This window comes from Lolium rigidum, chromosome 4, assembly GCF_022539505.1.
Source record: "Lolium rigidum isolate FL_2022 chromosome 4, APGP_CSIRO_Lrig_0.1, whole genome shotgun sequence".
In the NCBI taxonomy this organism is placed as follows: Eukaryota; Viridiplantae; Streptophyta; class Magnoliopsida; order Poales; family Poaceae; genus Lolium; species Lolium rigidum.
Genome location: NC_061511.1, coordinates 52262143 through 52288403, shown reverse-complemented (window position 1 = coordinate 52288403; position 26261 = coordinate 52262143). Strand labels below are relative to the sequence as shown.

Sequence of the window (26261 nt, the reverse complement as noted above, 5' to 3'; positions counted from 1 at the left end):
CCGAGTTCTTGACCTCAAGGTCATGAACCCCCAACCCACCCTATCTCTGGGTCGGCATACAACAGACCACTTGACCAGTCGATATTTTCTTTTTTCACTATCCCTTGCCAAAAAAATCTCGATCTATAAAGTCGAGCTTGTGTAACACACCTTTTGGCAAGATGAAGAATGATATCATATACAACACCATGTTAGTGAGTACTGTATTAAAGAGTACCAGTCTTCCTCCGATGGATAGCATTTTACCTTTCCAACTACTAAGTCTCCTCTGAAGACTTCCTCGACTAGTTTCCATTCAGCTATAGTTAATCTCCGATAATGAATCGGAATTTCCAAATAGTTCATAGGAAATTGCCCTGCCCACAGCCAAACATCTCTGAATATTCGGTGACTGAGTCCTGAGCCTCGCCAAAGCAGAACAATTCGCTTTTATGGAAGTTTATTTTGAGACACAATAAATGCTCGAAAGTTGCCAATATTAGCTTTAAATTTCGAGCGTTTTCGATGTCATGTTCCATAAATAAAATTGTATTGTCGGCATATTGAAGAATTGATAAACCCCATCAACAAGATGTGGGATCAAGCCTTCAATTTGGTCATCAGATTTAGCTCGTTCGATCAAGATAGCGAGCATATCAGCCACAATTTTGAATAATAGTGGTGATAGAGGATCGCCCTGGTGTAAGCCTTTTCGTGTCTGAAAGAAGCGTCCCGTGTCATCATTGACACGGATCGCAACACTTCCTCCATACACAAAATTATTGATCAACGCTCTCCACTCGGGTAAAAAATCTTTCATCCCGAGTGTCTGATGAAGAAAAGACCAATTAACTTTATCATAAGCCTTCTCGAAATCAAGTTTTAAAATTACCCCATTCAAATTTTTGGTATGCATATCATGAACCGCCTCATGTGGAACCACAACCCCATCTAGGATATTACGTCATTGCAAGAATGCGGTTTGTGACAGCTTGACCACATGACCAGCCACTGTATTCAGTCTAATGGTGGCAACTTTCGTGAAAATCTTGACACTTACATTTAGGAGGCATATGGGTCTATATTGTTGGATCCGTTCTGCCTCCTTAACTTTGGGTAACAAGATAACCTCACCAAAATTTAGACAAAATAATTCTAGTTGTCCAGTGTGTAAAACACTGAACATGTCTAGAAGATCATCTTTAATGGTATCCCAGAAAGTCTGATAAAATTCAGCAGGGAAACCATCTGGACCCGAGGCGTTGTTATGTTCCATCTGGAAAACCGTTTTTTTAACTTCCTCCTCCAAGTAAGGGCCCGCAAAAACAGCGTTCTCCTCCTGAGACACTTGGGGTATATCTCCTATTTGGGACTCATCGAGAGAGAAGGAACTCTCTTTTGGAGAAACAACTAGGCTCTTGTAATAATTAGTAATGTAGGCTTTGAGTTGTTCATGGCCTTCAATTAGACCCTCATCTTGTACTAGGGATTGAATACACTTTTTCCTGTGACTGCCATTGGAAATCCCATGAAAATATCTCGTATTTGAGTCCCCTTCTAGAATGAATTGAGATTTTGAACGCTGGTACCATTTCAACTCCTCTTCCCGAAGAAGACCCGCTAGTGGAGTATTGGATTGATTTTTCAAATCCAATTCAATGCTCGTTAACGGTCTCACTTTAGCAAACGCTTCTAACTCATCAATGATAGTCGATAAGCGAAGCTTCTGCTTCTTAAGAATACCAGCTGTATGACTCATCTATCCAGAAAGGTGTTTGTGAACTGCTCGCATCTTTTTATTCCACCTTAGAACCGGATTGTTGGCATATACTGGTCTTTCCCAAACATTTTTAACCATCTCGTGAAAACCTTCCCGTTGTAACCATCCAAGTTCAAACTTAAATGGTTTCTTAGACAGCGAACTTGTTAACCCGGTAGTTAAAAGTATGGGAGCATGGTCCTATAGTTTTTCAATACGTTCTAGAGCACGCACTGACACCATCAGGTTTTTATCCTCCCAAGTGGTGTCCATCAGCACACGGTCTAATTTCTCGTATGTTGGGTCAGGTAAACTGTTAGCCCATGTATACTGTCGGCCTGCCATCACAACCTCTCTCAAATCTAAGCTGTCAATGACATCATTAAATAAGAAAGGCCAGCGGCCATTAAAAGGGCCTTTACTTTTCTCATGACGGAATCTAAGAAAATTGAAATCACCCCCTATGAGAATAGAGTATGGATCGTCCTTTGCAAGATTCACTAGGTCACAAATAAAGTCAGCTTTAAAGTTATCCTGAGCCGCACCATAAATGGAGACCAGACTCCAAATGAAATTATCCGCCCTATTCCGAATACTGAGTTTGATATGATACTCACGATCAGAATGAGCCAAAACTTCCATGGAATCTGTCTGGACTCCAATGAGCAAGCCACCGGACCTACCTCTGGATGGGTGAGAGAACCATTCAAAGTCTAATCCTCCGGATAACCGGTTTAAGAAACTTCGAGAGTAATCACGCTTTCTCATCTCAGAAGTAGCAATAAACTCTAAATTATAGTCCTTACAACAATCAGAAATATGAGAGTGTTTAGCCAACTCACGAAGACCTCTGCTATTTCTAAACATGTCATTCATTTAGAAACTATTTTAGATTTTATAGCTAGACCTGACCTATGTTTCTTCTTCTTTTCGACGGAAGACTTAGAAGACCGTCGAGAGGCTTTTAGGTCATAAAATGACTCTAACCCCGACTGTTCTAAGTCGACCTCTGAAATACCTCCTATTAGAGTAGAAAGAAAACGACCATCTGGGATGACATCATCTCCCTCATCCTCTAGAGAAGATAGTCCAGCCTCCGCCAAAGCCTTCGGAATTACCGAGATGCGATCATATTCCAAATGTCTCAAGACATTGGCCGAAACCGAAATCTCTTTCGAAGTGCGACCCAAAGAAACACCTACACTACCCAACGTGGAAGAAATTTTGAAATCTGAAAATCTAGTAAACGACGTGGAGGAAATTTTTGTACCTGACGCATCCAGGTTCTTTGCCGCCTTATGACGTATCGCCTTCTGCATTATATCCTCGTCCGTAGGCCCAGCCCCATCCGTAGCCATCGCATGACGCCCACTCCTCCTCATCTCCGGCTGATGAACAGGAGGAGGGTGTGTCGGCTGGGGACAAAGGGGAGGCACTTCGACAGTAGAAACACAAGGCGTCGACGGCCGAGGTGAGGGGGGAGAAGTCGACGTAGACCCCCCTGAACTCGGTCTGAAGCCACCAACGGCTGAGCTCCCGGTGAAGACAGGACGTAGATGCCGTAGACGGCCCCACCATCACCGGAGCCTCCGCAACAATGGGCCTCCTGGCCACATTGGCGGGCGCCTCGAGCCGTCCGTCCCATCCTCGTGGCGACGTGGCCGCGTCCACTTGGCGGCCTTGGCTTCCACACGGTGGCGTGGCTGGCAGCGTGCTCGTGGCTGCGACCGTGGAGTCGCTACCGCATGACGGCGTGGCAGCATCCGCGGCGCCCTTGTCCGGCCAGCTTAGGGGCGATGCTGCCACTACCGCGTCCGGCTGCACCAGCTGCATGCAGCAGCCGCCACCCCCGGCGCGTTTCCTTCATGCATTATCTTTCTCTGGCTATCCTAAATTCGCAAAACAAAACGATCCTCATTAGTTAGCGCAGACTAACGACACAAATGTTGTCATTCCTCCGGCAGCCTTTCCCCAATTATCGACACGGTTCCACACTTCCACTTGTTTCATAGTAGATATATCTTTGAGAGTTGATCATCCTTTTCTAAATTCATCATTGCCAAATGGATCGGACGTACTTTACTCTTTTTCTCAATTTTAGAACATGCATAAAAATCAGGTACTCGCATAATTTTTGTTTTGCGCTTATTTATAGAGGTACTCACGTAGATACGTCATACGTGGGTAGGAAAGGAACTATTGGTAGAAATACATACTCGTATCATGATAGAGTTCTCTCGGTCAATGAGGCTAAGTAATATCTAATGCCTCGGGAAAATTCAGTTCGGCTTCGAGGTGTATATGTTCCCTCTATCAAAAAATTATATTTCTAAATGTTAAATTTTTTTTGACAAAATATTCTACATGTACATCTCCATAATATATGTGGGTTCGTCAAGTTTCGCGAGGCACCAATATTTCTTATGATCTATGTGAAAAAGATAAATTTATCTTCTGAAAAATCTTATTTTTAGCATTGAATTTTTATATTTTTACGCACAACAAGTTGATTTTTCATGAAATGACTTAGCGAATGTGTAGCACGTGAAGATGTACGTGCAAATTTTTCGTTTCGATTTTTTGGAAAGTTCAAAATATGCGTAACATGCATTTCAAAATAAAGGAAGCATACGCTCCCATGTGCCAAAACATCACTCTCCTAATGCCTTCTTTAGATTCCCAGATATTATGCATCTATCAACTGCACATTTTATTCTTCGCTATTGCAATATAATTATATTTTTCTATATTTTTGTGTGTGTGTGAACAAGGGCACCTTCTTGTGGTCTCACCTTAGGGCCGCCTGAACCCACCCTGATGAGAACATTCCATTAGATAGGTAGGGAGCACATGCAAGTAAAGCAACATTAGTATGCATGCGTATTGTGTGGTATAATCGAGATGGATGGGGTGAAAAGAAAAAAGAATATCACCTTTTGCATAGACAAAAGTTAAAGTAAGCGCAAACATTGAAACCCTTTACCATTTACCCAAACGGGGTACACAAGAGACATAAAGGTGCTCGGGATTCTCCCACTGAAAAACCCTACCCCACGTGTTGTACCGCAGCCGAAACTAGGGTGAACCACTGCCTCCCCAAACTCCTCACCACCTGAGCTGCCTCGCCTTTGCTGCTGACGCCCTTGGCGCAACCGCGGTGGTCCCCGCCAGAGGCGGAGCTGGTATAGAACCATTGGGTTCAATTGAACCTAACAAAATAACTTTATTAAATTAGTATGTAATATTGCTAACTAGTGGAAAATTACACTATTAGTACTAAGAGCTGGACCGAATGGTTTCTTTCTGTATCTTTGGCATTGGTTCTCGCTAACAAAGGTGTTAGGAGTCTCTTGTCATTCTTGGAGGCACCAATGGACAACCAAAACGGCTGGGTCGGTGATGGCCGCCTCATTGGCACGCTAAAGCTAGAGCAGCGGCCCCAGACGGTAGTGTTGTTCTTCTGCATTGGTGTTGCAGCGATAGAGGCATGCGGTCGTCGATTGTGCGAAGGGTGGCAGATCGGTTGCCTCTCTCCCGGATCTAGATAGGTCTTTGGATGATGTCGTTGCTCCTCCCCCAATGCGGTGGTGTGGAGGTGGTGAGGCATGCAAGGTAAGCAGTGGCGGTGGGTGTGTTGCTGCGTGGCGGCCGATATGGTTCCCTCTCTGCTAGATCGGGGCGATAGGACCCTGATGGGGTGCACATCGGCTCCCATGGTCTCCGGCGCATGGCGATCGGCCTCTGATCTGCAAGGCTCATCCGGATTTGCTTGCATTCATGTTGCATTTGGAGGGTTGGTAGTTGCTAGTTGCTGTCCATGGAGTAGTTTGGCTTGACAATGGTGGTACTCCCTGTGTCCGGTGGTGAGGATTTTGTTATGGGGATATCAGGTCGTTGGACGTGGGTTGGAGCATCGCGGAGTGAGGTGTTGTGTTGCGGTCACCAGCGGAGGTGGTATTCGTAGGGGCGGCGCGTATTGTAGGGCATGCATAACTTTTACGAGTTCGAGGACATGTTTCGACCACTATGGATTTGGTGAGCTCTAGGTGAAAGCCTTGCACCGACATCGGTCAATGTCGGTGATCAAAAAATCATAGAATGCACTTCCACTCCTTGGAGGCATCGTTAAGGAGCCCTTTCACCTCCCATGTCTTTTGAGCCTCAAGACCTCCAAGTGAATACCCCCAAGTCTTTCCCTAGGCCGGAGCAGGTGTGAAGGACGTCATCCCGGCTTCCCCCTTGGTGACGTTCCCAACTAATTCCTCCAAGTTCAGGGGTTCCCATCAAATATGTGATCGAATCATGCATGAAAATTGCCGTATTCGATTGCCAGAAATGGTGTAGATCAATGGCGGCCTTAAGCATGTGCATTGCTGTGTTGGATTAGCCTCGCTGTGTTTGGTCGGTACATAGGAATACATCGGTTAACTTGCACAGGTGGAAAACATTTGTTGCCTACAACAACGTAACTAAGCTCTACAACGACAGGCTTTGCCCGACTTCGATCAATGAGGTAGGGGAGAGGACGGCGGCACGTCTTCAGCTCTTTCGACTGCATATAGTCATCGCTAGGGGGTCCAAATACCGATTTATATTTTTTATTACTTCTGAATTTTCTTGTGCTGCGATCGAGGATTATAAAAAGATTTTTGGAAAAAAATACATGTGCCCCCAAGGTGGCCCCACTGCTGATCCTTATGTTTGGCTCTTGAAGACCAGCATTCCAACTCCAGTGGAGAGGTAAAGAGTATAGTGAACTTTCAAACCTCCAATTCAACGTCCAAGCTAAGACCGGAAAATTTCCATTCTACCAACTAGAACTATGATGAGCTGAGTTTTTCTTCATACTGCTAGTGCGCAATGTTCCGCATCATAAATGAAACTATAGCTAAAATTTTTTCTGAATGGAGCAATAATTTTCATATGGAACACTAAGGCTGGTCATAGTGCATAGTAACTTCAACTAGTAACATGCACATGACACTAGTCTATGTTACTACCCTCATAGTGCATAGTAACATCAAGTTACTACTCTATTAATTAGCTTGTAGACTCATTGTGTCTTGAAAAATGTGATGTTACAGTAACTAGCTATGTTACTCCAACTTCCTCTCTCCTCATTAACTCAGTGCCACATAAGCAAATTTGCTGAGTTGGCTCCTAAGTTACTACTGAAGTTACTTGCACTATGAGTAGTCTAATAGCTAGTACCCCCGTTGCTGACCTACTACTCCCTCCCTCACAGTTTATTAGTTTATTAGGCGTGCGCGTACTTCTAGGTCATAAATTTGATCAAGTTAGCATTAGTTATATGTTATAAAAAATATATCATTACAAAGTTTAGATGTTTTATTTTCTAATGATATACTTTTTGCATTATATAATTTAAATTATATAAGTTAAATTGTCGACCTAGAAATACGAGGAAGACTAGTAAACTGAGACGGAGGGAGTACATGATTCCAATCAATGAGCGGAGGCGGCCGGTATGTTTTGTTTGGACGGTACAAATCTGGAGAACAATCGAAACTCTGTTTCCATTATGACGGCGATCAAGAATCATATAAACTCCGCCCGAACGACTGATCTTGCTAGCAAGTAGGTGCGGCTTGCCGATGGCCAGAAGCAACGGCGACGCCGCCAAGCGACGGGAAGCCGCCGGCCTCGGACAACTCCCGCCGGAACTGCTAGCGAACATCCACGATCGCCTGGAATTCCTTGACCGCATCGCCTTCGCCACGGTCTTCGCCGCATCCTGCGACGACGACAACATATTCAGCCCACCCGCCCCATGGCTCCTCCTCACCGGCGAGAAGAACAAGGACTCGGCGACCGCCACGCTGTTTTCCTTCGCCGACCGCCGGGCCGCCACCGTGCGCGCCTCGGACCCCGCGATGCGCGGCCACCTTGTCATCGGCTCCTCCCGGGGCTGGCTTGCCACGGCCGACGACTCGGGCCAGATTTACGTCGTCAACCCCGCCTCCGGCGAGCAGCGCGCGTTTCCAGACATCAACACCATGGGCGTGTTCTTGCCCAGCACGGACGACCTTTGGTCGTTCAAAGTGTGGATCGAGCGCTTCCTGACCGCCCGGTTTGGCGGCGGGCCGCCGTTCCCGGACAACGGCTGCGGGCCTGAGCGGGACGGGGAGACCACCTTCCACGGCTGGGAGATGGGCACGCGGTTCTACCGGAAGGTCATCCTCGCCATCGGGCGGTGCCCGGAGAGCCACGCCGCGATGCTGATCCTGAACCGGAAATTCGGCGCCCCGGCCTTTGCCATTAGGTCGGCGGCGCGTGGAGGCTGGCGCCGTCGCCAGATGGCGTGGAAGACGCGATCCACCACGACGGCCGGTTCCACTCCGTCTCGTACTGGGGCGTCGTGGAGTCGTGGGAACGCGACGCGGAGTCCGGCGCTTACACGAGCACGGCCGTCGCGCCAAGGCTGCTGACAATCGTTGGCAACATGGGAGGAAAATTATAAGTAGTCTTGTTCTAGTGCGCTTGATTTTCTGTAATTTTTTCAGAATTTTCTGGGCAGCTCAGATTTTCAGCCAGAATTTGAAATGCCAAAGCCTAGCTATAAATAAATACTCTACAAGTAGTAGTGGTGTTGGCCATGCCTGACAATGCACATAAGTTCAGGAATGATACGCTTATCTCATGTATGCACTTGGCAAAACAATAATCAGAACATGGGCAAAACTTGCAGGGGATGATAGTTAACCAGATTTGCAGGAAGATTACTATATACCATAACTCTACAAGCCGGCACCTGCATGCACACAAAAAAAAAAACAGACCATGAGATGACTCGACCATATAACTGAAGGAACAAATCTACAAGCTTGTATACATTTGTTCAGTTCTTAGGTGCATCGGAACAAATATTTGTTCAGATACAAACTAGAAAACCGGCACCCATGGCATACCTTTCTACTCAAGCTTTCTTCAGCACTTTCAGGAGTGCCAATGCCGTCGTACCAAACAGCCTTCTAGGTTGATAACCAACCGCTGTACCGCACAACATTCTGTGCTGATGATAAGATCCCACTTGAGGAGCTCTGCCCATAGGTGCAGCAGATCCATGGGTGGTTGCTTTCTTCGAAATTATCTCACGGTCCAAGTCTGAAATAGGTTTCTTCAAAGCTTTCTCACAATCCAAGTCTTTAGTAGGACGCACCCATCTCGATGGGACCACCTTGACAGGGGACCTGGCAGACAATACTGACCTCCACCATGGGAAGAAACTTCTCCTGGCGAATTTGAGCTCCCATCGTCTAGGTTTTCTCTTTCTTGTAGCCTGGTTCAAATGTCAGTAAAGATCTGAATGTTAAAAATATCAAAACATCAGATATTTCAGTGTAACCTGCTGGCAGCACCCACTTGAGATATTACATGTTATTTGGATAATTATTAGAAAAATACTTACCACTTAGAATATAAGATTTTTTACTGTGATTTATTTGAATTACAAGGCATAGCACACAGCGTGTTTACGTAAAACATTAAGTGGCCGAATTAGGACGCTGCATGGCAGAAACATAACAAGATGCTAAGAATCAGTACACATGTTTTAGATTGGTAGTGCGTGTAGAGTCCAGAGATTGGCTTATGATGAATGCACAGTTTCCTCTGTTTCACATATCCATTTGTATTTTAGCGCAAGAGAGACAGGGACAGAAACAACAAATTTTCTCATGGAGCATTATTAAGTTTCTATAGGTAACACTTACTACACTAAGACTAAAGAATCCTATCACAGATTGGAGTAACTCTTGAGGTTCATATCAATTTGGCCTGATCAATGCAGCTGATATGTACACCTAACTATAATTTGATCGTTGGAATCAATTGATCAATATCTTTGGATATGATATACTTAACCGTACCTTATCCTTTACTGTACTTAGATAATCCATTTCTAAAGATTCCCTGGTTGAAGCTCTTTCCCCTGTTTTCCATCACACAATAATTAGGGATTTTTCCTCAAATTTTCAGACAAATAGATCAATCAACACACACACATACCAGGTTTGCTCGGTATATCCGTACTGGACAATACATCATGATAAGGAAAGCTTCAAGAACGAGTGCAAAAGAAGATCATATCAATTGATTCATATGTAAAGTTCTCAAACTGTAAAACTATAAATCATTGAAGAATGGAAAGAGTGGGTCAAATGAGTACAGGTTTCCAGTGTCTATGCATTCACGAGTAGGACAAAAACCATTATCCTTGAGAATCGACGAAACACGTTCAAGGACCTCTAAATGGGGCACCTGCATGAAGTAGGGCACCTGCATGAAAATTTTGATTTGTGAGAGAAAAGCTAGGTCATGAGAGCCATCACATAATTAGTTATGACTCAGATGACAGGAAAAAAATTGTTTGCATTGGAAATAGGGAAGTACAGCTACAAAATTGGAAACATAAATAATATTCTAATATGAATGTATAGAAACGCTATTTGACACCCAGGGTGCATAAAAAGTATTCTACACCAAACATATTTTCACTTTGTTACATTAAAAATTTGTGTTTGATATGAAAATAGTTATGTTTATTTTGACCCAGCACAAAAAAGTCGACATAAGAAACGCAATATATGAGTCATAACAACGTAAAACTCACTAAAATTACGTATTTTTGTACACAACGCAAAAAACATTTTTATATCATGTCTGCTTTAATTTTCTTACGTCCTCTCGTCTTACGGAGTAAGAAAAATTTACGTGATATAAAAATAATATATGGTTGAAAAGATACAGGGTGGGTGTAGAATAAAAACACAACTTTTTCCTTAACTATATTTTTTATAGTTTTCTAAATTACCCTCAATTTTATAGTTTTGATTTTTCAAAATTGGAACGTTTCGATCTTTTCCACGCTATCTAACTGAACATGAAAGCCTACACACAGAAAGGTTCCGAATTTGTGTAAACTGAACTACACATACAACATTTAGTTCAGATGCTAACCTGTTCTGGATAGAATACACATGTTATTTATCTCAATAAGTGACAGTACTTCTAACATTTTTATATCGATCAGGTTAAGGCATGAATTACTAAAAAAAAGAGTGCTTGGTATATATCAGTGCATGCAAATTTAGTAAATAAAGGCACTATAACTGCAACTTCGAACAATGTGATACCTCTAGATGATTTCGAATGTATGAATCAAGGTCTTCACCAGCTTTTGAAATGACACGAACAAGCATCATTGCGGTATGATTAAGTTTTATCTTTGCATCCACTTGCTCCTGTTCTATTCCGTTTTGGCCTTTTTCCAACTGTAAGGTAATATTGTTATCCAAAATACGTTCACAGATAGTAGGAAACCCATCAGGTTTACTATTTCCTTTTTTCTTGCGGGAAGTTCCCATGCGGATTTGTTGTTGAGCAGCCAGGAGCAAAATGGCTGTCTGGGCAAGCTTTCCATCTTTTATGTAGTTCCAGAGCTCAACCAGTAGATTATCTGTGTATTTTGCCACCAGCCTTGTGGTGTCCAAAAAGATCTTCTGCAAAAACCACCAAGATAGAGGAAGAACTGAGTGATTTTAGATTTTATACGCAAGTGGTAGTTCTGGACTTAAAACTGTGTTCTCTCTTGCAACCAAAAGAAGAACACATTTTGATTTTTTTAGCAACTTGAAGATGTTCTCTTAGCGAGACTAAAATAATAGTAAGATCTAGCACAAAAAAATCCTTACTTTGACAAGTGTAGACTTAAGTAAAGTTCTCAAGTATTTCTGTCAGAGGTTTGAGATATATGACAATTACTTTTGGTCTGCTGCAGAACAGCAGAATTAGGAACTTGTTATGGGTGGGGATATGAGACAAACCATTTCAGGCAGGCACAAAAGATAGATGAGCCTGAAGATATAGTTTGCATCTGCCTCACTGCAATCCCGATGCTCATTGTAATCCTGATCCTCACGGTTTGGGAACAAACTGTCTTCCAGATACTTATGCATGCACGTGTTGTCGACTGCAACATGGAGTGGGAGTAGTCCCTCAATTACCTCGGCGCCTGCTGTTCGTAGATTGGCTGACGCACCGTGGCGAATGAGCAACTCAATCATGTCAACGGAGAACATTTCAGCAGCTCGGTGGAGGGGGAAGTAACCATACTGGGTCATGACATTGGGACCGGCCCGGCACCTACCCAGCTCAGGTGCCTGACCCTCCAAGGCAACTTTGACACATCGCAGCGCATTTTGCGTTATCATCTGGTTCAGAGCCTCTGGGGTGATGATAAAACCCCATCGTGTGCCCCGCCCATACCGTTGCATAAAGCGGAGGAACCCTCGGACGCTATCCTTATCAAGGATGGGCACTAAACGGTGCAATGTATCGTGGAAGGCAAGATTCACCGTCTATCCATTTAGAAATAGAAGAGGTGAAAGGAAATCAGTTAACAGATTAGTAAAGCAAAAAAAATTAAACAAGTCTTGGTGCAATGTACTATAGGATAACAACAAAAAGTTCCATCAGGAAGTTGCACCCGCAAAAAATACAGCAGGACAAACGTAAAATATAAATTATAATCAAATGATTTCTCAATTGCAGATAACCTGAGGGGTGCGGTCTGGAAATATTATACTGGATGCTCTGTGGGCACCAAGTTCAGCATCTTTCTCATCTGTCCACTGAAAGGGGAGGGAGAGCATGTGTCACCATCAAAAGCTATGACTAGGGAAAGGAAGCATAATAACATACAAATATCATAAAGGGTAGTTAGTTACTGCACCTCAAAGGATAAACTGATAGCCGTACTAGGGTCCGCCCCAACAGGAGGAACAAATGGAGGATAGGGAGGATTCCAAGGATCATATTCATCCGAGTTTGATTTATCTGCACTAGCATCTTCGTGACAAGCGGTATTCGTTGCCTCCTTCTCGTGCATTGTCTCTATAGACTCAAGATCTAGTTTCACTGTTTGTTTGGCTAGAACAAATATAACCTGAATTACATCACAAATTAGTTGCATGCCTTGTTTGGTTAACTTTTTCTTTAGAGTATAGTGGAGCCACACAAATCTGGCATCTTAGAATTTTCACAGAAAACTCAAAACTTCAAAAACATAGGACACGAAACAGAGCATTACAATATCTAGTTTTTGCATTTTTAATGGGGTGCACAATTTTGCATTAAGACACTGTAAAGTTCATGTGCAGTCGTTCACATCTACAATGACTTTTCTCGTAAAAACAGTAGCAGTTGATTCAATTAAGAAATACTTTGACAAGTATCGTAATATAAAGCATCAGTCAAGATGCTGAAAATAATGATGACAAAATGACCGTCCTATTTCTAAACAGATACACTATCCACTAAACAAAAGATCACCACATGCGTGGCAAAACAAATAAAAGTTTTGTTCTTCTCTGCATCTTAAATAGCCGAGTATGATGACAATGCTGCATATAACAAAACATAACACCACATGCCAACTGAACTAAACGAAAACACTACATAGCAGTAGTGCATAGCCTGATTGAGGCAGGCAAGAATACTTGATTGTGAAGTTGAAAACCCAATAGCCACGCTTCATTTTTTTTTATGCAGGAAGCGAAGCTGCTTAAACATATTATGGTTTCACAGGACACCGACTCTCGGCAACATTAATTAAGAACTGCTGACCACACTACTCCTACTACTGCACTTCTACATCATAGCTAGCTTGGGTGAATCGTACACGGGCGTGCAAATCGTGGGCGTTGAAGAACCAATAGGCGACCGTGGAGATTCTCCAAATCACAAGGAAAATAGCCCCGATTATGCTGTTTGGGGCTGTGAGAGGATGCCGCGGCCAAGAGAACAGAAGAGGATGTGTCCGGCCCGACGAAGCGGGGAAGAGAGTAGGCGGGACGGGGGGCTAGGGTTTCGCCCCATGACTGACCGGAGGAAAGGAAGGACCGTACCTGCGAGTTGTGGGCGTGGCAGCCGGCCGGAGGAGCCGACGGGACAGGAAAGGGTTTTCTTCGTGTGAACGAACGATCCGTAAGTTGTTTTATCAGGGAAATGAACGTGGGTCGGAAGAGAAACACAGGCTTCTCAGAAGATGGGCTCCATGAAGCCCTTTTAATTTTAAAAAAAAAATATGAAAAAATATCTTAAGAGATAGATAATGATGATGTCTACCTGTGTGTGTAAAGAACCGCTGCGAAATATTATGTACTTATAAGCTGTGTAAAAATGAATAACCACTAGACAGTGAACAATGAAAAATTTGAGAACCACTAGATCTGTCATTTTTATGTAGGGGGGAGTAATATTCCCCACCAAATTCCAAATACCCATATGTCTCTAAAATTTTGTGTAAATTCGAAAACAGCAAGATTTGTCATTTTTGTGTAGGCCGGAAAATTTGAGAAATCATGGAGAAATCAGGGTTATTCAAGGAGATGCATGATTTCTCCATAGGCACGAGCGTCATCAAAAATCAATACACTAAAAAGCTGTATGGACGTGTATAAATGTATTTGGGTAATTTCTTTAAAAAACAGCGGATCTATCTAGAATCCGGGGCTTATAGAAGGAAAAAAGAGTATGCAATTGATCCGGTACCGGTGGCATGCTAGGACCGAGTTTGACTTTGACATGCATATATGGTATATAATCAAGTAGCTTTGTGATAATCTTGATCCGGACCATTTTTACCGGTGGCATGCTACACTACGGGAAAAAAGGGCGTTGCCGTGCGTCTCGTCTTTGCCGTGCGGCTCTGTTTTCTTTGCCGTGTATCAGCAGAAAGGGCGCACGGCAAAGAACTATTGCACGGCAAAACGACTAACGACGCACGGCAAAGAAACATTGCACGGCAAAACGATTAACGGCGCACGGCAAAGAACCATTGCACGGCAAAATAACTAACGGCGCACGGCAAAGAAACTAACACGGCAAAGCTACAATTTCGCGCACGGCAAAGAACGATCGTATAGCTGAACAGCCGTAAACACACGGATAGGTGACGTGGCCTACCTCACGTCTCACGTTGGCCCCACCACCCACACCAAACTCTTTTATATGTGCACGATGGAGACTCCAGTCCAGATCAAATCGAGATCCAGACTCCACAGCACGCGGGTCGTGGGAGGCTCCGAGCGCAGCGCCTTGGCCACACAGCACGCGGCGGCGCTCGTCCCCGGCCTGCGGCGGCGCCCGTCCCCGGTTCCCCGGCCTGCGGCGGCGCTCGTCCCCGGCCTGCGGCGGCGCCCGTCCCCGGCCTGCGGCGGCGCCCGTCCCCGGCCTGCGTCCAGCGCTCGTCCCCGGCCTGCGTCGGCGCCTCCTAGAGATGGTGCAGGAGCTTCTCATCCCCGACTCCTCCCAGAGATGGTGCAGGAGCTGAGGATGGCGGCGCCGGAGCTACGTGGCGGCCATCCTCGAGCGTCGCCGCCTCCTCCCTATCTCGGCCATCCTCGAGTGTTGCTGCAGCGAGCGGGCGTGGGAAAGCATGCGGCGGCCAGCGGGCATGGGCGGGCGCGCGGCGACCTGGCGTGGCAGTGGGGCGTCTTTTTTTTTTAATTTTGCTAAACCTCTTTGCCGTGCGGGCTGGAGTGGAAGCGCACGGCAAAGACTGCCACACGGCAAAAAGGCACAGCGCACGGCAAAGGAAATCGCACGGCAAAGAGGCCACAGCGCACGGCAACGCTGCGTCGCTCGGCAAAGCCTTTGCCGTGCGATTTTTGCGCGACGCACGGCAAAGACGGCTTTGCCGGGCGGGTCGTTGCCGAGCAATCTTTGCCGTGCACGGCCGCACGGCAAAGGCTTTGCCGAGCCGATTTGCCCCTTTGCCGTGCGTTTAGGCTGCACGGCAAAGCCCTGTTTTGCCGTAGTGCTAGGACCGAGTTTGACATGCATATCAGCATATGGTATAGTATCGAGTAGCTTTGTGAAAATCTGATTGACTCCGCCGAGACACAAAATGAAATGAAGATCAATTGGAGTGTCATGAATGGAAAACATAAGCAAAAGGACATGGGACGGCAGGCATACATAACTTTATCTCCCAGCAAGAGAGCAACATCCATATGGACACAATATCAGCTCAAGTTCTTTATTCCTTCGATCGATCCTCGTATTGCACGTTATGAGTACCACCACCGATCGATCGATCGATCACTTCTTCTTGGCAATGAAGACGTCAGACAGCACGGTGTCGGAGCGCAGCGCCGCCTTGAGAAGCCCAAGCCCTTCGTCCATGCCGACGGAGACGAACTTCTCGGCCAGCTCCACGTCCTTGTTCACGCTGAACTTGCTGATGAGGGTGATGCTGGAGATGGCCGACATGGGCGTCACCTCCAGCCCGTCCGTGACCATGTAGGTCACCAGCCCCTTCACGTACCCGCCGGTCTCGTCGCCGCCTGAGCCTCCCGCCTCCGAAGCCGACGCCGAGGACGCCTTGGGCGCGGCGGAGGGCAGCACGAAGGTGACCTCCGTAGCCATCGCCTGCTTGCACTGCGGGCACGCCGCCTTGGCCTCCATGGTGGCCGTGGCGCAGTACCCGGCGCACGTGTACATCTTGAACCTCGCCAGCGGCGACGACGACGAGCTCTTGCCGTCGCCGTTGCCGCCGCCCTGCAGGAGCAGCAGCTCGCGTGCGTCAGGGTGCAGCACCTTGGGCTGGAGGAGGTCCGACTTGTCCTTGTTGGGCTGCAGGTAGGACGCGCCGATGTTGTCGACGCTCTGGTACAGCCGGCCGATGCTCCCCTGCATGGTGCCGGCGGAGATGAGCTTCACCACGGCGCCGATGGGGAGGGTGAGCAGGCTGAACACGAAGTCCACGAACTCCTTGCCGGCCTCCGCGAACAGGACCTTCTTCGACTTGGTGTCCACCAGCAGCTTCAGAGAGATCTTGTTGCTGGAAGCCATCGTTGGTGCTCCTTGGAGAAGATGGCTGGGCACTCGGGAGATGGTGGAATTTATAGGAGGGAAAGAAGGGAATGTGAAGAGATTTCGTTGCTGGATCATTGATCGTTGAGGGGAATTATTAAGTAGGGAGCTGAATGGATTTGCCGTTGCCGGTTCGTCAATTGAATCGTACGTTTGCAATGCCGAATGCACTTCTTTTTCATTACTGTCGTAGGAGTACTTGGAATGTGAGAGGCCTAATAATTGAGTGATTTTTTAACGAGCGCACGTTCTGATTCCAATTTCCCGACGCCACTGAACACGAGCCGCCCAATTTTTTTAACTGACGTCCGGATGGCAAATTCCCCTAATCAATTGCCACATCGAAAATTGTTAGCGGTCCGCACATAATTTGCTGCGCTGCATTGGAGTCCATTTTTTGGGAGTGATCTTTATACTCTCTCCCTACTCAAATATCTTAAATATCTTTGTACTCTTTCCCTTGCTCAAATACGGAGTACATCTCAACGGAGTATAATTGTACTTCTAACTTTAGTATCTTAAAGTTTGACTAATTTTATCGGATGTCCCCGAAGGGACAGTTTGACTAATTTCATGGAGAAAAAAATGACAACATGGATGACACATATTTTAGTATCACTACAATGGTCTTGAAATATAATTTCATATTATACCAATTTGATGTTATATATATTGCCATTAGACAAGCTGGTTGTTGGTCTGAACTCCTCTCACAACAGATAGGGAGTTTTCCAATCTTTCTAATAAATAGTCAATTCATTGCTAGTTGAAAGGCTTTCTACGTCCACTTCCCAAGTCCCGCTAATTCAGAAGATCAACCGACTTTCGGATTAGCTGAACCGGTGAGAGCGCGTTAGAGCTAGCTAACTAATGGGTGTTGTTGCTCCTGCTATTTTCATGTTGTCTTTACCCGCGCAAGAACCAAGAATTGAGCATAGAATGGATGGAAAAGATATTGCAAGGGTTGAAAAGAATAAGAAGATTCTCACCATAGAGTTTTTGTATAACAACTTTCCTTGTCGTCGGGTTTGTTTGTCATCTCTGTTTGTTGATGAAGGTATGTGCACCCTCATCGTTCCTTGTCTCCCCATCCTCATGTCTATTCTAACTCTCCCCCCCCCTCTCATTCTCTTCTGAAGCTCCTTCAGTCCTTCTCAGTCATCTTCCTTGCAGGATCTCATTCCTAAAATGCTCATATTTGCCTCATTCGAGCGGATACGAGGATGTTAGTTTAGGAACTAATCAATTGGCATGCTTGTCTTCTTCAGTGCTTACTGGTTCTTCTAGATCAGCCCGAAATTTTGAAGGTGAGTTGCTACCATGGACTAGATCCTCCAGATCCGTTTCAAGGCCAGATCCTCCATATACTAGTTCTTCTAGTTCTTGTATCGGCAAGTTTTTTTTTCTTTATTTGCTTCTAGTTGTTGTCACAACAACTTCATATATACAAGAGTCGATGAAGCAAGAATGCAAGATGCCAGCACGTCTACATACATAACTGGAGAAGTTAAGCTCTGGGTGCAATGACATTTGGAACTTCTATCGTGACTATTTTCCGTTTGTCTGCAAAACAAAATCTAAAAAAATACGACAAAACTTTGTCTAGCTTCAGTGAGGAGGGGCCAAGTCGGCGGTGCGCCTTCTGTTCATGCTAGTGTTTTAGTCGTTGTTAGGGCATGTTCAATGCGCGGCGCTTGTATGAGCGCTTGAGCGGAGAGGAATCCATCAATTAATCATGGCACCCATGCTAAGAGTCCACTAGTCCAACACTGGCCTCTAATATTTTTTTTAACTGACCTCCTCAGTTTCTCATGCCGCAACTCCGCATAAGCGCACGTGGTTAGGATATTTCCTCAAAACTGCCGCTCGGCTGGGTTAAAATTCCTAGCGGTCGTATATAAGCGGCTCCATTGTAGATGCCCTTAGGTGATCTAAAGTTCTATTTATATTTTTTTATCGCTTTCTAAATTCTTGTATTGCTGTGGATGAATATCAATAAGTAGGTGAACTTTCCAACAGAAAAAAGAGCTGAATCGGAACTATTTAATCTTGGTTTGATCTGCACAATTTATGCTCCTTTTCGGACGCGTCTGACGTCAGAGGCTCGTTAGGAGGGAATTCACCGCATCCCTCCGTCAAGTGACAGGGTCCACCCGGCACAGTGATTTAAGATTTTGACGGCGGGAACGGTGAAAAATCGGTTACAGCCGTGGGGCCACCTCGCCAGCCTGGCACCACAGAGGCTATTTCAGATCGCCCGGCCCCGTAAGCCAATCGAAGTATTCAGAAACCAAACCCACCTGTGCCGGAGCGTGTGGGGGATGTCGCCGGGAAGATCGCCGCCGACGCGCAGGAGGAGCGCATGGCTGCGGCAGCGGTGCACTCGGCGATCCGCGGCGGCGCATCCATGGAGCGGCGCGACAAGATCCTCCAGCTCGCGGAGGACGCGCTCGGCCGCGCGGCCAAGGACCTCGCCGTCTCCAAGTCCGCGCTGCTGGGTGGCGCTACAGGCCAGGACGCGAGGCTGCGCGCCGGGGAAGCGTTCGACGCCTTGGAGCTCTGCTGCGACCGCCTTCTGCTTGTCGACCTCCTGCTGGACCCTACGTCGACGCGTGCCCCTGTTCCTGGCGCGGACGACGACTTCACCGACGACGACAGCAACGTGCGGCTCCGTGTCGCAACCCTGGAGAAGGCGATGGAGATGGCGGAGGACTGCGCCTCGCTGGTTCGCCGTGCACGCCAGGATGCGTTTGGCGCTCCGGCGACATGAGCCGTGCTCTGATCGATTGGTTCGTCGCTTGGTTCTTGGCCTCGTTAGAAGATCTCTTGTTTTTTTTTTTCGTGCAGGCTGTTGCGTTAATTCTCGCGTCGGGATGAGACTATGATTCAGTTGCCGATTGCATCTGCTATTACAGTATATAATGCATAGCTAATTGTTTTGTTGGTTGATATGTGTGGTTTTGTTTGTATTACAAGGATTAATAGGTTGATGCTTCACGAACATGAACAGAGATGTCGTTATTGGCCGCTCAATTCTGCTTGAATCTGATTTGTGTGGTTTTGTTAGTATTCCCAGGACCAATAGGTTGATGCCTCAAGAACATGATCACAGATGTCGTTATCAACCACTCAAATTCTGCTTGAGCTTGGTTTGTCTGGTTTTGTTAGTATTACCAGGAGTAGTAGGTTCTTTGATCTCCATAGGAAGATCTTACAGGTTGTTCGGCACCTCCGTTCCCATAAAGAGATGAGTATGATTCAATCGTCGATTGCTGCTGCTAATATGAACGATGTCAACCCAATGGTTTTGTTGCTCAATGTGAATGGCTTTGTTTGTATTACCAGCACGATGAGTGGAACAGAGGTGTTCTTAGAGCATCTCCACCGGCCCGCGCCCCATAGCGGCCCCGATAGCGATTTGGGGGCCGGGAGCGAAAATAGGCTCACACCGATGCGCCCCAAATAGCGCCGGCGCTTTTCCGAGCCCAATAGAAGCGCCGACAACCCCGTGCCGGTCCCATGACGAAGGGCGCGAATCGGGCGCCCCGGCGCCTCGCGAGGCTGAAAATTTTGGGTGTGGGAGCCGTCTGTCAGTGACGGCAGGGCGCCGCGCGGGATATTTTACCGCCACGACGCCGGGCTGGAAACTCTCCCGCCATGACGCCACGCGGGAAATAGCACAATGTTTGATTCATGGGAGGAGGCGGCCGTAGAAGTCGTGGAGGCGGACCCTTAGCTCGCAGACTACGAGGCGTGGGAGGAGGCGGCGCTAGCGGCGACTGGAGATGCCTTTGTCGCGGATGAGCGGCAGGGTCAGGAGGCGGCAGCGAGGAGGCGCGACGGCGGCGGGAGGCGGAGCGGCAACGCCAGTAGGAGGCGCGCCAGCAGCAGGGGTGGGAGGAGCTTGCGCTGTGGTGGTTGATGCGGGAGGAGACGCATCGTCAGGATGAAGTCTACGAGCGGCGGCATTTGGCGGAGATGCAGCTCCGGCTACAGAGGCAGGAGTTGGATCATCGTCGGCGGCGGGAGGAGCTGGAGCAGCTGCTGCGTCAGGAGGCGGTGGCCGCGGATAGATCCGCCTACTTGACGTTCGCGGCGGAGAGAGCAGCGGGGGATCGACGACGGAGGAGCGGCAGAGAGAGCAGGAGAGAGAGCATCAGAAAGAGCTGCGGGCGATCGTCCACCTCCACAGTGCCAGTAGGTAGTAGGCTAGAGATAAGCATGTTTCACATATCATCCGGGGTCGAGGAGTGAATAATCTTTTACTCGGATTTGCCCTAAAATATTATCCATTCCTCGATCCTAAATGACATTAAAATGTAACTACAAGTCATGGGGAACGGAGCGGAGGTCACGGAGGAGCGGCCGGAATTCCTCGCCGGAATGCGGTTTCGGAACCGAACTCCCCTCCCCGATCTGGTTAAATAGAGGCCTGGCGTGGAGTTTCTCGAACCCCCGAGAAACCTTTTCGGGCCAGGCCGCCGATTCAGGCTCTAGTCTCTGCGGCTTTCGGCCCGAACCTGTAAATCCACTGGAAAAATTCAATTTCAGCGGCATTTACAGGCTCTGTTAGAGTTGCTCTAAGAGATGGTATTAACTACTAAACCTGCATAGGGACGAGTTGATCTCAGTAATTTTTTTGTGTGGTTTGATCTCCATATTTTAAGCTCTTTTGCTGAAGCACGGGGTATGGAGGCCGCTGATGCTCGTTATCCGTTGAAGTACTTTGGCTTCGGAGCGAATTCAGCGACAGGATCGGGCACGGTGATTTTTATCCGCAGGGAACTTTCAGTTTCACCGCGGGAACGGTGAAAAATCGGTTACAGCCGTGGGGTCCACCTCGCCAGCCTGGCATCGCAAAGGCTATTTCACATCGCCACGGCCGCCTCGGAATCGAATCGCGAAGCATTCAGAAACCAAACCCGGCCACCTCCCGGAGAGATAGAGAGATGGCGGCGGAGGTCGCCGGGAAGATCGCCTCCGACGCGCAGCAGGGGCGCCTGGTGGCGGCACCGGTGCACGCGGCGATCGGCTACGGCGCTTCCATGGAGCGGCGCGCCAGGATCGTCCGGCTCGCGGAGGAGGCGCTCGGGCGCGTGGCCAAGGACCTCGCCGTCTCCAAGTCCGCGCTGCTGGGTGGCGCTACAGGCCAGGACGCGAGGCTGCGCGCCGGGGAAGCGTGCGACGCCTTGGAGCTGTGCTGCGACCGCCTGGTGCTTGTCGACCTCCTGCTGGGCCCTACGACGCGTGCTCCTGTTCCTGGCGCGGACGACGACTTCACCGACGGCGACGGCAACGGCAACGGCAACGTGCAGGTTCGTGCCGCGGCCGCCCTGGAGAAGGCGATGGAGATGGCGGAGGACTGCGCCTCGCTGGTCCGCCGTGCACGCCAGGAAGCGTTCGGCGCTCCGGCGACATGATCCGTGCTCTTTCTGATCGATGGCTACCTTCCTGGTCCGTCGCTTGGTTCTTGACCTCCGTTAGAAGATCTCTTGTGTGTTTTTCGGGCAGGCTGTTGCGTTAATTCTCGCGTCGTGATGAGACTATGATTCAGTTACCGATTGCATCTGCTATTACAGTATGATCGGTGCATAGCTAATTGTTTTGTTTGTTGATATGTGTGGTTTATTCGGTATTACAAGGATTAATAGGTTGATGCTTCACGAACATGAACAGAGATGGCGTTATTAGACGCTCAATTCTGCTTGCATCTGATTTGTGTGCTTAAATCTCCATAAGAAGATCTTGCGTGTTCTTACAGGTCGTTCTGCACCTCGGTTCCCGTAAAGAGATGAGTAAGGTATAATCGTCGATTGCTGCTGCTAATATGAACGATGTCAACCTTGTTAGATGTATATATTTATCTATTGTAGTTCCCATATGTTAGGGGGCTTTCTGCATATGTGCACATGTACATGTACTATATATTGTGGCCTTTGGCCCCCTGGTAATACAACAAGTATATTGCTCTAACATAGTATCAGAGCAAAAATTGAGCCTCTAAAATCCCGGCCGACGTTGCTTGTTCCGTCGCCCGTCTAAAATCTCGATCTGCTGCTTCCTCCGCTCGATCTCGGCCGCCTGCCTGGCATGCTGCTTCGTTCCCCGACGCCCAGCCCCGACGCCCAGGCGCCCGATCTCCCCGCCCGCGTGAGTCGCCCGCGTGCGATTCCGCGTGAGGCCGGCCGCGTGAGATAGCCCGCGTGAGTCTGCTGCTCGGCCGGATCTCCGCTCGGCCCGATCTCCGCCTCGTCTCCCGCTCGGCCAGATCTCTCCCCCGATCTGCGCGCCCGCCTCCGCTCCCCCGATCTCCGCTCGTCTCTTGATCGGCCAGGGATCGACCGCCCGACGCGCCGCCGGCCCGTTTCGGCCCGATCTGGGTTGCAGTTGACTTCCATCTGAGCTAAAAAAAAAGCAAAAAAAAAAAACGAAAAAAAAATCCTGTCGTCGGCTATGTCTTCTTCCGCTGATCCCGCCTTCTCTTTGGGTCTCCCTTCGGTACTTGGTATTTGTCCGCTGCCTCCGTGTATGACGGCTAGCCATTCTTCGTAGCCGTTTGCAGTCTCTTCACGCGGCTCTGCCCGCGCTTCGCCGACTTCGTCTACGTCGGCTCGCCGCACTACATCGACTTTTACGGCCTCTTCCCGCGGTTATGGCCGCGCTTCGTCGACTCCGTCTGCGTCGGCTTGCCGCTCTACATCGATTTTTGCGGCCTCTTCCCGCGGTTATGGCCGCGCTTCGTCGACTCCGTCTGCGTCGGCTTGCCGCTCTACATCGACTTTCGCGGCCTCTTCACGTGGTTATGACCGCGCTTTGCCGACTCTATCTTCATCGGCGTGTTGCTCTCCGTCGCCCCCTTTGGTGGCCTCTGTGCGTGTGGATGATAGCTCCTCGTCGGCACCTGATTGTACGTCGACCTATCCAGTCGCGCCCCTTGATACGTCTCAAACGTATCTATAATTTCTTATGTTCCATGCTACTTTTATTACAATACTTGAATGTTTTATACATACTTTACAGCATTATTATACATTTTCCGGCACTAACCTATTAACAAGATGCCGAAGCGCCAGTTGTTGTTTTCTGCTGTTTTTGGTTTTAGAAATCCTAGTAAGGAAATATTCTCGGAATTGGACGAAATCAACGCCAAGGGGCCTATTTTTACACGAAGCTTCCAGAAGACCGAAAGGGAGACGAAGTGGGGCCACGAGGTGGCCAGACACCAGGGCGGCGCGGCCTAGGCCCTGGCCGCGCGGCCCTGTTGTGTCGGCGCCCCGTGACGCCCCCTGACCTACCCTTTGATACGTCCAATTTGCATCACTATTTTGTATCATAATTTGCTGTTATTCATTGATATATTTCATATTGGGACACAATACTTATGTTATTTCATCTATTTTGCATGTTTCATCATTATTGGAGGACCAAGCACCGGAGCCGAGATTCTGCTTGGAAAAAGCACCGTCGAACGCAATATTTCGGAAGATCAAGCGTGGAAGGGAATTTCACGTAAATTCCTATTTTTCCGGATGACGGAGGGAGCCGAGAAGGGGAAGAAGAGAGGAGCCCTTGTGGGCCCGGACCATAGGGCGGCGCGGCCCATGGCCCGGCCGCGCCACCCTATGCTCGCAGGGGCCCCACGGCCCCTTTCGCCTCCTTTTCTTCGCGTACTCCTTCGTCCCGAAAACCTAAGCCACGAGAGAGGACCTCTCGAGGGGTTACGGCCGCCTCGCGGGGCGGAGAACACCAGAGAGAAAAGAGCTCTCCGGCGGGCAGGAATCCGCCGGGGAAATTCCCTCCCGGAGGGGGAAATCGACGCCATCGCCATCATCATCGAGCTGGACATCATCTCCATCATCATCATCATCTCCACCATCTACACCGCCATCACCACCGCTGCACCTCGTCACCGCTGTAGCAATTCGGGTTAAATCTTGATTGTTTGATAGGGGAAACTCTCCCGGTGTTATTCTATACTTGTTGTAGATGCTATTGAGTGAAACCATTGAACCAAGGTTTATGTTCAGATTGTTATTCATCATCATATCACCTCTGATTGTATTCCATATGATTTCTCGTGAGTAGTTCGTTTAGTTCTTGAGGACATGGGTGAAGTCTAAATGCTAGTAGTGAATTATGGTTGAGTAATATTCAATGTTATGATATTTAAGTTGTGGTGTCATTCTTCTAGTGGTGTCGTGTGAACGTCGACTACACGACACTTCACCATTTATGGGCCTAGGGGAGTGCATCTTGTATTCGGTTGCTAATTGCGGGGTTGCCGGAGTGACGAAACCTGAGCCCCCGTTAGTATATCGATGCAGGGAGGGATCGCGGGATCTCGAGTTTAAGGTCTGTGGTTAGATTTATCTTAATTACTTTCTTGTAGTTGCGGATGCTTGCAAGGGGTATAATCACAAGTATGTATTAGTCCTAGGAAGGGCGGTGCATTAGCATAGGTTCACCCACACAACACTTATCAAAACAATGAAGATTATTAAACCACATGAAGCGAAAGTACTAGACTAAAATCCCCGTGTGTCCTCAGGAACGTTTGATCATTATAAGTAAACAAACCGGCTTTTCCTTTGTGCTAAAAAGGATTGGTCCACTCGCTGCAATTATTTCTCTCGCATTTTACTTACTCGTACTTTATTCATACTGTTACATCAAAACCCCTTGAATACTTGTTTGTGAGCATTTACGGTGAATCCTTCATCGAAACTACGCCAACACCTTCGCTCCTCGTTGGGATCGACATTCTTACTTATCGAAGATACTACGATATACCCCCTATACTTGTGGGTCATCAAGACTATTTTACGGCGCCGTTGCCGGGGAGTGAAGCGCTATTGGTAAGCGGAATTGGTAAGGAAAACCTTTCTTGTTTGTGCTGATTTTATTTACTGCTGCTGCTATAAATCATTATGGAGAGATCTTCTCTTCAATTTCTATTTGGGAAATCTACTACTACGCAACGGTAGTGGATGAAGCGCCAGGTGAGGAAGTACTACCATATAAAATACCTATGAAAATTATTGAACGTGTTATGGATAACCGCTATGAAGGGGATGGAGCTGTCCATCCTGGTGATCATTTATTGTTTTTGCATGAATTATGCGGGTTATTCAAATGTGCAGGTATTTCTATGAATGAAGTTAGAAAGAAACTATTCACTATATCGCTGTACGGTAAGCGGCGCACTGGTATAAATTGCTAAAGAATGGTGATTCTATTGATTGGGAGGACATTGTGCCATTATTTTATTCCAAATTTTATCCTCCAAGTGAAATTCACAAAGATCGGAACCGCATATATAATTTACTGGCCTCATGATGGAGAGAGTATTTCCCAAGCTTGGGGAGATTGAAGTCTTTAATGCTCAAATGCCCCATTCATGAGCTTCCTGGTAATGTTATTATTGATAATTTCTATGCAAGACTTTCTTTTCAAGACAAGACCTTGCTTGGATACTTCTTGTTACTGGATCATTTACACGCAACAAAGAAGAGTTTAAAAGGGACCTTCTTGATCGGATCCAAGAAAATGCTGAAGGATGGGAGAACGACAAAGATAGAGAATCGGGTATAATTTATGATTATAAATGCATTGAAGCTTTTATGGA

General features: G+C 47.4%; 2 protein-coding genes across 2 annotated transcripts; both read right to left on the bottom strand.

Moving 5' to 3' along the window:
* Window positions 1–8231: 8231 nt before the first annotated feature.
* LOC124708980 lies at window positions 8232–12987 on the bottom strand. The gene is made up of 9 exons (XM_047240616.1): window positions 12492–12987; window positions 12316–12390; window positions 11584–12117; window positions 10894–11259; window positions 9927–10036; window positions 9767–9816; window positions 9628–9689; window positions 8668–9038; window positions 8232–8510 (listed from the first exon to the last, which is right to left on the bottom strand). Exons 1-8 carry the CDS (start codon window positions 12729–12731, stop codon window positions 8676–8678), a joined length of 1800 nt encoding a protein of 599 aa, XP_047096572.1. The 5' UTR covers window positions 12732–12987; the 3' UTR covers window positions 8232–8510; window positions 8668–8675.
* Window positions 12988–15862: 2875 nt separating this feature from the next.
* On the bottom strand, window positions 15863–16615 carry LOC124646445. Its single transcript, XM_047186556.1, has one exon. The coding sequence runs from the start codon at window positions 16613–16615 to the stop codon at window positions 15863–15865; it is 753 nt and encodes a 250-aa protein (XP_047042512.1).
* Window positions 16616–26261: the final 9646 nt, after the last annotated feature.

What these genes read in the sequence shown, in the direction of transcription:
- LOC124646445 (XM_047186556.1), bottom strand. Translation starts at nt 16,615, where the DNA reads ATGGCTTCCAGCAACAAGATCTCTCTGAAGCTGCTGGTGGACACCAAG.
- LOC124708980 (XM_047240616.1), bottom strand. Translation starts at nt 12,731, where the DNA reads ATGCAACTAATTTGTGATGTAATTCAGGTTATATTTGTTCTAGCCAAA. An exon ending in TTTTGTGCCTGCCTGAAATG is followed by an intron (nt 11,260 to 11,583) that starts GTTTGTCTCATA and finishes TGGTTTTTGCAG; the next exon opens with AAGATCTTTTTGGACACCAC. An exon ending in ACATTCGAAATCATCTAGAG is followed by an intron (nt 10,037 to 10,893) that starts GTATCACATTGT and finishes ATTTTCATGCAG; the next exon opens with GTGCCCTACTTCATGCAGGT.